Source organism: Panthera onca, chromosome A3 (assembly GCF_046562875.1).
Source record: "Panthera onca isolate mPanOnc1 chromosome A3, mPanOnc1 haplotype 2, whole genome shotgun sequence".
Taxonomy (NCBI): Eukaryota; Metazoa; Chordata; class Mammalia; order Carnivora; family Felidae; genus Panthera; species Panthera onca.
The window spans coordinates 123,929,216-123,943,347 of NC_138341.1; the positions used below are offsets into that span (position 1 = coordinate 123,929,216).

General features: G+C 48.6%; 1 protein-coding gene across 1 annotated transcript; it reads right to left on the reverse strand.

Annotated features, from left to right (window-relative positions):
• Window positions 1–6,336: 6,336 nt before the first annotated feature.
• FITM2 (fat storage inducing transmembrane protein 2) lies at window positions 6,337–11,918 on the reverse strand. The gene is made up of 2 exons (XM_060618485.3): window positions 11,664–11,918; window positions 6,337–9,686 (listed from the first exon to the last, which is right to left on the reverse strand). Exons 1-2 carry the CDS (start codon window positions 11,834–11,836, stop codon window positions 9,071–9,073), a joined length of 789 nt encoding a protein of 262 aa, XP_060474468.1. The 5' UTR covers window positions 11,837–11,918; the 3' UTR covers window positions 6,337–9,070.
• Window positions 11,919–14,132: the final 2,214 nt, after the last annotated feature.

The following is a 14,132-nucleotide window of genomic DNA, read 5'->3' on the forward strand; positions in this document are numbered from 1 at the left end:
GGCTTAGCCTGGGATGGGGGGAGGCAGTGACTGACCAGCAGGAAGAGGTGGAGGTCTGTCTGGTCCTGCTGAGACTGTAAGGTGACTGCCCACAGCAAAGACTGAGAAGCAGTCAATCTCAGTTTGGAGACAGGGTCTTCAGCTGTTAGAAGAGCTGGCAGAGAGGCTGATGCCCAACTGAGCTGTGTCTCCACCAAACACCTAACACATTAGGGCATCTCCCAGGGCATCTGCCTGGAGAGCAAGGAAGCCAGGCCTGGAGAAGTGGGAATAAAGGAGATGGAGTACAGCAGGCAGGGAAGGCAGAATTGTTACAATGACCAAGTGAGTTTTTTGTTGTTGTTTTGTTTCGTTTGTTTTTTTATTACAAAAAAATGTTTAATGTTTATTATTTATTTTTTTCTTGAGAGAGAGAGAGAGAGAGAGAGAGAGAGAGAGAGAGACAGCATGTGAGTGGGGGAGGGGCAGAGAGAGAGGGAGACACAGAATCCAAAGCAGGCTCCAGGCTCTGAGCTGTTAGCACAGAGCCCGATGCAGGGCTTGAATTCATGAACTATGAGATCATGACCTGAGACGAAGTCGGACGCTTAACCACCTGAGCCACCCAGGCACCCCCAAGCAATTTTTAACAAGAGGGAAAAAACAAAACAAAACATCAAGACTTAGGAGAGTGGAAATTCAGTTTTGTCCCATTAATGAGGGGAGTGGTATAAACTGGCCTGGAGTCTGTCTCCTGTCTTTGTTCAGGAACCCAGATTCCTTCCATGCTGTTTCCCCACCTTCCTCCTGTGCATTGTCCTCATTCACAGGGCACGCGAGGCCCAGGTTTTATCTGATCAGAAGGGAAAGAGAGGCTGGAAGAGTGTGTGTCCGGTAAGGCCTACACTTGAAAGAGGGTCACATCACTTCCACTCACATTGCATAGGTGAGAATTTAATCGCACGGCCTTTCCCAGCTGCACAGGAGACTGGAAAATGTCTGCGGTTGCACAGCATTGCTAAGGAAGGAGAGAACAGATCTTGGTGCACAGCTAGCAGACTCTAACACAAGGAATAACTGAATGAGATGAGGCACAGGCAGGTGGTTAGAGAAAATCATAGACTCAAAGTCCAGGCTGGGAGACACCATGCACGTCCGCCCACCTGTTCTGCATATGGGGAAACTGAGGCCCTAGATGGGCTGGTTTCTGGTTTGGTCAGGATCCCACTATGAGTGAGCTAAAGCCAAGAGTCTTTTCCCTGGTCCCATTCTGTCTCTTGGAATGTCATGGAGAGAACCTAGGGTGGAGGACAAGAAGAATCAATATGCAAACATTTGCTCAGAATCCATCAGTTGCTGAGCCTTCTGTGAGGTGCCATGGAGGGAAGCAGAGAGGAGGAGGTTGTGGGGCTATCAGAGTTCAGTCACCACCACCACCCAGACCGTGGTAATGGGCATCCCCAAAGTTTACACTGTTGCAAAATGTCTCTCCATCATTCACAGGTCCGTAGCGGGGGGGACAATAAGGCCATATTTTCTTCAGCTCACAGCTTTTACTCCCAAAGCCACAGAATACTTGTCCAGGTCACTTCAACATATCTCCAAAGACCTGTTTCATCTTTCCCTCACAATCTAAGACCACACTGCCTAGAGGTCTCAGTTTTCTCATTTCTAAAATGGAGTTGATAATAATAATAGCTGCCATCCATTGAATACTAACTATGCCCTAGGAAATTCACATACATTATTTCTGACTCTGCAAAACATAGACTTTTATGTTTCACTGATGAAGAAACAGAGGCTTGGAGAGTTAAGCACCCAAGGCACAAGGGGTAGATTGGGTTGCTGGATTTCCTAACAGGATTATATATCCACAGCTTTTGCCATATAATTTTGTAGCATGTCCCACTGTGGGTGGAGTTTTCTTTATTTCCTTTCCTGCAGATGCCAGGCTTGCCCATATGACCACCTTGAGCCAGTGGAATGTCAATGGAAGGATGTGACACAAGCAGCGGCTTGCAGGTACTGTTCAATTTGTCTTAGGCTTTCGTGCCCCGGGGATCATCACAAGAACATGCCCCACGTATTTGCTGCCCTTTTAGTCTGGACCCCAGACCTGAGCCCAGCTGTGGCCTGGAGCAGAACTCACTAGTTAAGACCCGCCCACGTCAGTGAGTTGCAGTTACCTGTGAGCATCTGTGGTCATAAGCCATCACGCTGGGGGAGGTTTGTTACAAAGCATTATTACAGCAGTAGTTGACTAATACACTGGCAGAGCTGGGATATGAAACCAACTGTGTTAGAAGCCAAAGACCTTCCTGTTTTCTCTATGGCCTAGGTTGAGATAATACAATAAAAACGTCAGGCACCAGATTTAAAAAATTAGAACAAATGCTAGTTGTTACTAATTTAATTCAATGTTGCATTTTTAAAATTATATTGGTGACACCAGCTCATTTTAGGGTTCCTGGGGCCATGCAGGGGTTACAGGGCCCAGGCTTCTGAGAAAGACAAAGCTCTAGCTTTAGCTCTAGCTTCACTAGACAAAGGTGAATCTCTTCAGTAATAAGCAGCCCTCGTGGGTGCCTGACATTTTAAAACTTATAAAATATTTTCCCATCCATGATATTCATTAAGCCACCCAAAGACTAGTGAGGTAGAAAAAAAGTCCTATCCCCATTTCACAAGCCCAGAGAGGCTAAGTGACTTGCCTAAGGTCACACAGCCGTGGACAGGCAGGAGTGGACAGGCAGGATTTGAATGCAGTCTGCTTGCTCTAATCCAAAGCTTCTACTAACTCCAGATGAGAGTCACCATTCACCCCTGCATTAGTCCCCAGGAGCAGGGGAGTATCTGGCAGACACAGAGCAGACACAGAATCCTCAGGCAATTGGAGCAGAAGTCAAAAAGGGATGGAAGGGTGGGGGTGGGGTGGGGCGGTGGGTGGTAGCAGCTTGTTTGGGCAGGACCTGAACAACACTGCTCCAGAAATTAAGATGCTTATGAGGGGTGGCTCCCAGGCTTCTCCACCTGCTTATCTCCTAAGCACTCAGACACCTCAGCCACGCCCTGGCAGAGAAGACGAGGGAAGGCAGGCTCCGTGATAAGGCACCCAGCCCAGTTCCCCAAAATAAGCAGCCTGGAAAGCCGGGTCAGCCAGCCTGTAGCTTGCCTGTGAGTGGACAGCACCTCAAACGGGGAGACCTACTTTTCCTTGCCCCCAAATCCCCACGGATAAACAGATGGCCTTTCCTTTCGGCTCTCCTGGATAACACCTCTCTTGCTCTCCCTCATCCCTCCGTGAGCCCTGAAAGCAGACCACAGACTCTCAGAGGCCCCATTCCCACGCTAGGTCACTGGGACATGGCCTTCTACATTCATTACCTGTCCATTTTAATTACTTCTGAGTTGATCAAAATTAAAGTGCTGACATGTATGGGGTTCCTTTCTTCTGATTTTAAAGTAAGTTATGGTAATGATGGCACGTTAGACTTACTGTGCCCTTGAAGACATGTGTATGGTACTTCCAATACACTAGGTCCTGTTCTAATCCACTTAAGATATACTTTACAGGTATCTATTCATTTAATCCTCATGACAACCCTATGAGCTAGGTACTTATATCATCCCCATTGTACAGATGAGGAAACCGAGGCCAGAAGATTAAGGAATTCGCTCAAGGTCACAAAGCCAGAGTGCGTGTGGCAGAGCCAGGATTTGAACCCAGGCAGTCTGGCCGGAGTCCACGTTAATCTCCTCCCTCTTTTGCTTTTCTAAGCACTTTATACAAACCATTTCTGCCTGGGCTGTGACAAGGTCAGAGTAGGCTGGGGGCACACCGTGCTTTAGAATCTCAGCACAGCTTGGGAGTTGCTCCATTCAGTGCCTGCACCCAGCTGGACGAATCCCCCCAAAGGCACCATGTCTCTTTGAATTAACACTGGACCTCGCACAGTGCCTGGTTCCCTCAGTGTACCTTCAACACTGAAGCCCTGAATGTTGGGTGAGGGAAGCCACCATCATCCCGACCTTACACTCCCAGGAGGAGAGGCTCGGAGAGAATGACTGGAGAGAGGACACAGAGCTGTAAGTTCCAGGCAGTGCAAATCTGAGTCTGCCTGCCTCCAGATTCCGTGCTGATACATCACTGATTCTTTGTAGTGACTGCACTGTTATTTTTGATATAGTTACCGTAATTTGGTAGGACAACAGATCGTGACAACATCTCGCTGTTACACGTTGCCGCAATGAGGTCTTTATACTCGTTTGCCTGCTTCTACACCCCTTTCCACAGCCCACGGCCCGAGACAGAGGTTGCTGGGTCCACCCATTTTAAGTCTGGACACTACTAGGTTACCTTCTAAACACGTGGTACTAATCTACTACCTCCCCTCTCCCCAGGGAAGGAGGGCACCTATTTTCTGTGCTGTGTGTTCAACTTTCAAAACTCAGCGACTGTATTAGGGGCTTTGGGGACAATTTCTGAAGGTGACTACACTGCACAGGGTTTCTCTGAACGGAACCTACCCCTTCCCTGGTCAAAAGTGATCTGTCAAAAATGGCTTGAGTTTAGAGACTTCTTTTGGTAAGGCCTCTGGAGTTCATCCCTCTGGGAATGAGGCTCAGCTCCCCATGTCCAGTAAGTCCGGATGAATGCATACAAATCAGGTCTGAACTACATTAGGCTATGGATGCACAGAAAAGCGGGGGGTGACAAAGAGCACCCAGAGGTGGGCTTCTCCATCACTCACTAGAAAACCAGCTGCCACCTCAGCTCTGAGTAGGAGTTTCTTTTCACGTTGTTTCCTAAAATAGGATCACAACCAGCTTGGGAAGCAGAACAGAGAAAGGGAATAGAGCAGACGCGTTGGTGGGATTACTCAGTCCACCCCCCTCTTTTATTGGGTAAGGAATTGACGGCCAGGGATGGTGACTGACGAATCCAGAGTCACACAGGAAAGCAGAATCAGAAGTGGCAGCATCCAGCTCAAAGCCAGGTAGCCTCACCTCTAGCTGCGGGCTCTCCATGCTATAGCACATCCATCACCCCTGCAGTCCTTCATGCCTTTCTTCATGCTCCATTGCTCTGGAAAATGGGGGGAATGTTATGTTCCTTGAGAAGGGATGTCTGGATAAAAGTCACTGTAGCATGTCTTTGTGCCTTTGTGCGTCCTGTTCTCACTTGCTTGGATTCCCTTCTCTAACTGCCTGAACTCCTCCCCACCTTCAAGACCCAAAAGAGTGGTTATGTTCTGTGAAAATATTTTCTAATTTCCCAGGGCATCTGATTGTCCCCTGCTCTATGTTCCCAGGCCCTGACCTTGCCCCAGCACTCAGAACATTTCAGGGGCACCGGAGTGGCTTAGCCTGTTAAGCGTCCGACTTTGGCTCAGGTCATGGTCTCGTGGTTCATGAGTTCAAGCCCCAAAACCGGCCACTGGGCTCCGTGCTGACAGCTCACAGCCTAGAACCTGCTTCAGATTCTGTGTCTCCCTCTCTCTCTGCTCTTCCCCTGCTCTCTCTCTCTCTCTCTCTCTGTTAAAAATAAATAAACATTAAAAAAAAAAAAAAACACTTGATGGTGGTTGTTGATTCCTTTTGTGTCTCGTCCACAAGACTGAAAATTCCTCTAATGCACAGATGTATCAAGTTCTCTGCAACCCCAGCACCTGCCTGAAGCTCTGAGTGGACAGACTTTGGACCACAAACTCCAGCGGGGAGAGAGTTTATCCTGACCATCAGCTCCTGGCTCACAGTACGAACTCAGGAAGCTTGGTGCTGCTGACGAAATCTGCAGAGGGAAGTACAACATCTAAGGAGCTTTTAATCCTACAGCCGTAGAGCTTTCTGGAGCTTTCAACAGACACTACCTGGAGGTGCCAACCAGGTAAGGCTGACAAACGAGTAGGCAGGCACTAAGAGGTCTAGGCCTCCAGGGCACAGGGCACTCTCACAGCCGACCTCATTGGAGTGGACTTTGTACCCGCTCGTCAGTGTTGCTCCCATGAGGCTCAACTCCTCTCCTTCTGCCCAGAAAACTCCCAAATCTGGTTGATTCAGACCTCAGGACTCTCAGACATAGCTATGACACAAAGGGAAGGAGTAAATCAAGCTAAGAAATGTATGACTGGAAAACAAAACCAAAAAAAGAAATAATATGACTGAACATATACTTGGTTATAGAATTGAGGAGGAAAAAAAAAAAAAAAAAAAAAAAGAGTAACCATAGTCATGAAACACCCTGTATCTAACGAGTAGCTCAAGTAAGAACTATACCATTTTCATAAAGTAGGCTGCGCTTTCCTGGTTCTGGACTTTCTTAAGGGTTTTAGAAAGGAACACATGAAACACGGAACGTGGGATTTCATTATCTCCAGTTTACTTAATTTGCTTGTTTACACACACGATCTGTGTGTATGTAACAGTGGCAGGAGCCAAACTCTAAATACAATCTGGTACTCAGACTATGACAGATGCACATGGAAAATGAGGTGTCAGTGAATGAACCTCAGGGTGGAGACGCCAAACAAGCATGGTGGTATTCTGGGATCACAGATGCCCTTCCAAGCCTCTTGCTCAGCACCTGGGGACAACAGACACTTTTCAAAAGATACAAGACTATTTCAACAGGAGACCCAGACCCCAAATGGTACTCAAAAGTAGATGTTAGTTTCCCTGCCTCCTCTAAGGAGCCAAGAAGTTCTAAAGGCTTTAGGTGAGGAAAAAGGAGATGAGGGATTTTGGTCCGCTAAGCGCATGTGCTGGGTGTTTTACATACATCATTTCCCGTAATCCTAACGTATCATCTCCATTGTCCAGGTGTGGACACGAAGCCTGCCTGTGGTCAGACACCTCTCAGTGGTGGTGCCAATATTTGAACCCCATCTCGCATTTTCCTAAGCCCAAACTCTTTCACCAAACCACGCTGCCTCACAGAGGGGTAGGGAGCACGTTCCCAAGGAAAAGGCGAGGGTGCTAAGACTGAACAGGAAGTGATAGAAGACTGCTCAGTACACAAGGGTCGGTAACTGACACTTTCCACAGAGTTACTTTTAATGCTGAGCCTGAATCAGATCTGCTAGGGGGAAAATGTCTGGGTATTTAAGTGTGACAAATAGACACATAGAGTCACCTTGTATCTGCTGCCTTCGGTGCTGAACATGAAACTCAGGAGAGACTTCAACCCCTTCAACAAGACGACCCCCTCCCCCCCCCCCCCCCCCGCCGCCTACTCTACCTCCCCGTTTACAGACGAAAACTCCAAAGGGCAAAAAAAATCTCATGGGGCCCGTCATATCTTGCCAACGCTCCCAACATCCCAAAGCACCACGGGTGACACCTCCGAAATCTCAGAGCCAACATTTCTGCCACCTTTTGGTACAACGTATCATACCTCACATTTTGATCGATACAAATTAACATGCAGCCTGGTGGGATACCAAATATATATTTTAAATACATCTTTATAAGAAATACAATTTACGCTGAAGATTTTTCAGGCCTCAAGCTCCTAACATGTAAGCTTGAGTTAAGGCAGTTAAGTGTAGTGCTTGTCAGGCTTAGCTCTGAGGGAGAGAAGGAGCATCAAGGAAGCTTCCAGGATGATTATCCAAAATGCGAAGGGCTGGGTATAAAGGCCTAAGGAGACAGTAAATAGGCAGCCTGCAACCTGTGGAGATGACGGGTGGCGGGGGAGTGTCTTATCACAGAGCTGTAACCGTAACTTTGCGGGTGAAGGTGACAGGCCACAGAAGGACAGGCTGGACACTGAGAAGTGTGCAAAGGGGGAAAGGAAAGACCGATTTCAAGGCCAGCTGAGCAGGCCCAGTTTGGGTCTGGTGGAGGGTAGGGCCAAAGTCGTGCCGACATTTAACAGGGACATTTTTGTAAACAGTAGGCTTCCTGCCATCAGAGACAATGGAAGACGTTTTCCTTCACCTCCAATTTATCATAATCTTGTCCAAAATGTAAAAATTCCTTGGGCCACAGCAGACTGGTCAATGTACTTATCAGCTGAGTCTGAAGGACACCGTTCAGCTTACACCACTGATGCGTGGTCAGGAAAGTTTCAGTGCAAGTATGCATTTTGCAAAGTTACTCTGACTCAGCTTAAATTTCATCAAGTTAGTATTAAAATGTCTGCTTTCAGGTTTTATTCTTAATAGAGAAAACAGCCCCATGAAGCGAGGGGGACTTTAATACCATAATCCAGGAGTCTAGTTTATAAAAAGTAAATTAGTGTTCTAAGAAAACCCTCAAAGCTATCCACACACGTGCCAAAGTGCAGCATCAAGGTTGTGGGTTATCGTCAAGAGTTTTGTCAACACAGAACAAACGCCATAGTTGTTATTGAAAACAATAAAGCATTTGCTCAAAATAGTAGGAAAAAAAGGTAACCTTATTGCTCCAAAAGCCAGTAAAACTGGGCAACACAGACAGAAAACTGGCAATGTTCGTTACACAAAAATCATCCAATACTCAGCCACAGAGGCACTCCAGTTGAACTGTTTTGGTAGGTAATCACAAGCCAGTTGTGATATAGAACATTCTGAGGATAAACAAATACCACCACCAGAGAGTATCTTCAGGCAGGTGGTTGTTTTATAAAGAACCCTGCTGGAAATAAATGCTTACGCAAAGCTGACCAGAGGGCAATATTATTAAATAACAGCGTTAAGTCAGCCATTAAAGTACAAGATGACTAGAATCAGGGAGAGAATGACAGTGGCAGAGAAGGGTGCTGAGGCCCTGGCCTCCCCTCCAGCCACACAGTGGAGGCCTTCCTGATTCTGTCGTCTCTCTGAGCCTTAGCTCTGCCCTCTAGGGACCAAAGGGACATTCCAGATTAAGGTCAAGTCTTGCCAGGGACAAAAAGTGCCTGACTGGGAAGGGTGGTATTTGTGACACAAGATGACATGGCCAAGAAGTGTGGGGATTCAAGTCCCTCCCCAGACTCCACCACCACTCACCAAAACCGCCTGGTGAGCAACCTCGCTGAAGGAGGACTGATACTTTAGTCAAGTAGCCAAGAAAAATCATGAAAAATACATTAGCCATTGCCCTGCTATCTATCACCCCTTTTGTTTCTCTTTTATTCCTTGTAACTGTCTTGCTTCAAATTCAAAGTAGAGCTCTGGGGAGGAAGTCCTGGGGAAAAGGGTTTCAGATACCAAAACCCATAGGTCCCGTACCAGCCCAGCAAACCGAACAGGGTGCCAAACAGTTTCTGGGACAAGTCGTGGAAGTAAACGGCCGTGCACAGAAACATCCACACCCAGATGAAGGTGAGGAAGCCCAGGGCCACCACCAGGGTGGTGATGGCGGTGTGGAGGCAGTGGCTTCGGTCCGTCTTCACCTCATGCAGCACAGCCATCTCCTCCACAATCATGAGGGCGCAGAAGGTCAGCAGGAAGGAGTGGCCTGAGATGTCAAAGCCGTGCCAAAAGCCTCCTTCCCCGTGGCACTGCTTCTTACTCTGGTGCTCCTTTCTGACCCCCTGCAGGGCCGGCGACTGGTAGCAGCTGCCCGTGTAGTGTTCGATGTTGGAGAAGAGAGCTGTGCAGACATACCAGATGGCCGTGCCCACAAGCAGGGTGCTCAGCCGCCGCAGGACCAGGCCGGCCTTGCCTGTCAGGTGGTAGTTGGTGAGGGCAATGAAAGGCAGGAGGAGACAGAAGGTCCAGGCCCAGGCCAGTTTGACAAAATACCTGGCAGAGGAGGAAAGTGGAAGTGAAGAGAGGGGACATGGTGGAGAGGAAACAATGTCATGACTCAGGTCTCCAGACTCGCAAGGGAGGGGAACTAAGAAAAGTTGATAACAGCTACTGATAGCTACTTCACTTACTAAGTTCTTTAAATGTAATCTTTAAACAACTCTAGGAGCTGGCTACCGTTACTATCCCCATTTCACAGATCAGAAAACTGAGGTACACAAGTATTGTGCCCAAAGCAGAGGTCATAAGTGGTGCAGCCGGGATTCAAATCCAGGGCCTGGGATCTTAGTCTGTGATCCAGGCTCTGGGAAAGTAAACACAAAGAACACTCCCACTTACCCTGGGAAGAAAGTCTCACTTACCCCATTTTATAAAGAATGTGAGGCTCAGAAAAGTTCAATAACCTGCCCAGGGTCACAATCAAACCTCCAGCAAACCCAGAGTAAACCAAGGTCTGGCCAGCCCCAAAGCCCATGTCTTTTCTCCCCCACACTGTGGCTCTTTCCTACATGGCAGAAATGATCTCAGAACAGAGCTTGAGTTCAAGTCAGAAGATCAGGTTCAAATCCTGACTCCGACTCAACTTGTTACTACACTTCTCCAGGCCTCAGTTTCCCCAGCTGTAAAGATAGAGCTGAGGAGGCCAAGTGAGTTTTGAAATCCCTCCCAGAGCCAATGATTCACTGGTTCCCTCCAATTAGCAGAGGCTCGGAACCAAACATCAGAACCTATGGTTACCCACACACAACAGGGACTCGTCTGCCAGGCTGCTTGGCTCCCAGCTCACCCAGGCCAGATAAGGTGGCAGCTGCCTGCCTGTCCCCCCTTGCCCATCAAAGGTGGCTGACCTGGGGACCGGCCACAGGAAACACACACGCAAGAGACTTGGGGCTAACAACCACACTCATCATCCATCTATTCTTAGCCCAGCCTCCATGGAGGCGTGAGGAAGGAAGGGGGGCCAAGGACAGGATGACTTTCTCCCGGGTTCCAAAGGCTTCTTACACACCACCCAAGAGCCTGACACTCACTTCTTCCCTGGGACTGATATGCAAGGATCTTGCCAGAGCCAAGATCTGTCAGGCATTTGACAAAACTGCTGCGGAGAGAAACCGGGGTTTTATGCAGGTAACGAAAGTTAGGTTGACTTTTGGGAGATGCTGCTGACACTGTAATTCTAAAGGAGAATCGAAGTTCACTTCAAGGGCCAAGTCTTATCTTCCAGAGTTTCCCTTTAAGACCGCAACAGTGTTTTTGTGCAATAAACTTAAAATCCAGTCGTTAAACAAACAAACAAAAAGGCGTGAGTGGGTGGAGTTAAGGAGATGTCTCAAAGAGCCCCACTGGGCTTACTTTCCTGGGCCACTGCCATGAACTCTGAGTGGCTGAGAAGGTCCCAGGAGATCCAGGGGAAAGGTCAGAGGCTGGAGGGTTCCACTCCTCGGGGACTGTCTTGGAGCGGGAGTTGGGTCAGAGGCCGGGGCAAGGCTCGCAAAGGTTGCAGAGTCAGCAGGGGAAGGCAGGTCTTTCACAGGTGGTGACGGGATTCTGTCACAAGCTGGGACGGGGGGAACTTAGCGTGGGGTCTGATACAGGCAGGCAGGAGGAGAGAGGTGGCATCTCCCAAGCAGGTCCAGGGCTGACTCCGGACTCCACGGGGAGGTGGGGGCTCAGCGACAGAGGCTAATTCAACGCCCCATCCCACCCCACACCCCGACAGGCGCACACAGACACGCACACAGCCCTGCAAGTCACTCCCTGCCCAGTCAACTCAGGCTGGCTCGTCTGGGCGTGCAAACGCCAACTGCTAGTGACACTAGCTATTCGGGGGATCCCTCGGTCGCGACACGCGTGCAGATGCACCTGTCACGACGGGGAAGGCCTCCCCTTCCGCTGACTCGTCCATCAGGGCAGCTAAGCCCCGGCGGGTCGGCTATGGCGGGGACAGGGGAGGACCCGGGACGCACTCACACGTTGAGGACGTTGCGCTTGTTGCTGAGGTAGCTCTCGGGCAGCGGGGAGAGCTCCTTGAGGAGGGAGCCCGCCAGCATGGAGGCCGCCAGCGCCCAGGGCAGGTAGCGCCGCACCGCCGCTCGCACCAGCGTCCCCCGGAGGAACCTCGCGCAGCACTCCAGATGCTCCATGCCCGACCTCGTCGGCCACCGTCCGCCTCCCGGTGTCCTCCCGGCTACCGTCTTGCCCTTCGCTCGGGAAGGCGCCGTGCCTCCTCTTGGGCGCATGCGCGCCTCCCGTGAGCCCCACCCCTCGCGGGGCGCTCGCGCTCCCCCTCCTGGCCACTGACGGCCTCTGCAGGGCGTCCGCTGCGGAACGCCGCGGTCCTTCTCTCACTTCTCCCAGTCCCGCCGCCAGGTGGCAGCCTCGGAGTCTTCTCTGGGTCTGGGAAAAAGCGCTCCGGGAGTATTTGCTGGATACCGGAAAGAGTTAAGTGCAGTGTTGTAGGGATTGGAGCAGTGGTCACAGCATCATTTAGTCTCCTTTGGAAGCTTGGAGACACCTCGCCCATCTGCGCCTTAGTTTTCTCATCCGTAAATGGGGAGCCAAGAGGAGCTCAACCCTTCCCAAGAGTTAGTTTAGGACCCCGAGGTCATTACGGTGATCCAGGTATAGGGACATGAGATTTCATTCTATCAACTAGTCGTTTCATTTTAAACAACTAGTGTATTGAGTGAAAATGCTGGACTCTGGGGGTTAAGGTCAGATGAGAGTGTTGGTGACTCAGTTGCTCAGTTTATCACAGAGCTAAATCCTCTCACCCCCATCATGGCTGGGTGCCCAATTCAGTGTTTCTCAAACTTGTGACTTTTTTTGTTTTTGTTTTTTTTGTTTGTTTGTTTTTTTGTTTTTTTGGGTTGTTTTTTTTTTTTTTTTTTTTTTTTTTGCTGCTGTATCAGTTTCCTCGGACCGCTGTAACAAATTACTACAAACGGCTTAGCTTAGAGCAACAGAAACTTATTTTCTCACAGTTCTGGAAGCCGGAAGTGCCAAGCTGTTGGCAAGGAGGGTTCCTTCCGGAGGCTCTGAGGGAGACTCCTGTCCAGGCCTCTCTCCCAGCTTCCGGTGACTGCCTGCAATCCTGGGCGTTGCTTGGCTTGTAGCTGTGTAACTCCGGTCTCTGCCTCCATCCGCACACAGCCTTCTCCCCTCTGTGTGTCTTTCTCCTTCTGTCTCTAACCAGGGTAATAGTCCTTGGATTTCGGGTCCACCGTAAATCCGGGATAATCTCATCTTGAGACCCTTGATTATATCTGCAAGGATCCCATTCCAAATAAGGTCACATTCCCAGGTACCAGGGGTTAAGACACATCTTTTTGAGGATCACCATTTAGGCCATTACGGCTACCTTAGCTGCTTTTGCTATGTCCACATACCACCAATACTAATATTTATTTAAAGCTTTTCTTTAAACAACACACATTTCAAACTCAAATACCTCCCGAATAGCTTCCCGAGCAAAAATATCCTTGAGATTATGGATTATGTGTGCCAATTGTATTTATCACAAATAAACATTTATATTGAAATATTCATTATCACTAGCTGTCTAAAATATTCCCATGCCCCTAAATCAAGGATTCATCATCACTAGCTGTCTAAAATATTCTCATGCCCCAAACTTGGGAAGCGCTGACCTGAGGTCAGGAAGCACTGACCTGAGGTCAGGAAGCACTGACCTGATCTATGCCTATAATGGACTGACATTTAAAATCCCTCATGCAGAAGGGCACCTGGGTGGCTCAGTTGGTTAAGCATCTGATTCTTGATTTCGGCTCAGTCATAACTCATGGTCTTGAGATTGGGCCCCACATCTGGCTCTGTGCTGACAGTGTGGAGCCTGTTCCGGAGTCTCTCTCTCTCCCTGTCTCTGTCTCTCTCTCTCTCAAAAAATAAAAACAAAATTTAAAAAAACCTCTCATGCAGGGAATTAATAAACTAATGAGAACAACAGCATTAATTCCTTAGAACCATCTCAAGATGATCTACATATCTGAAAATCACATTTATCTAATTGGGGTTCTTCTGTAACAAGATATCTCTGGGCCTTCAAAAAGTTACATTCTTAAAAATATATATATATAATGATGATCACACCAGCTTGGCTTTTCATGGTTGGGAATGGGAAGTACACAGCTAGAAAGATCTCATTTGTGAAGGCAGCTTGTAAATAGTATCTGAAATCATCTCTATCTCCTGAAGGTTGCCAGATGCTCAACCATTGTTACTTTCCATGGCAAACTGCATAATGGTCAAGAACAGGGAGGTAATTGGATATTATTAAAGCGGTTCCATTAGTGAAAATCCAGATGCTGATCCCGCACTCCAAGAAAAGGTGAAAGGGCTCTGCGTGAACAGAAACTCTAGACATCACCCAAATGAACTTTCAAAAGTGTACCTCCTGAAACTTTCAGGGTTTGTATTTCT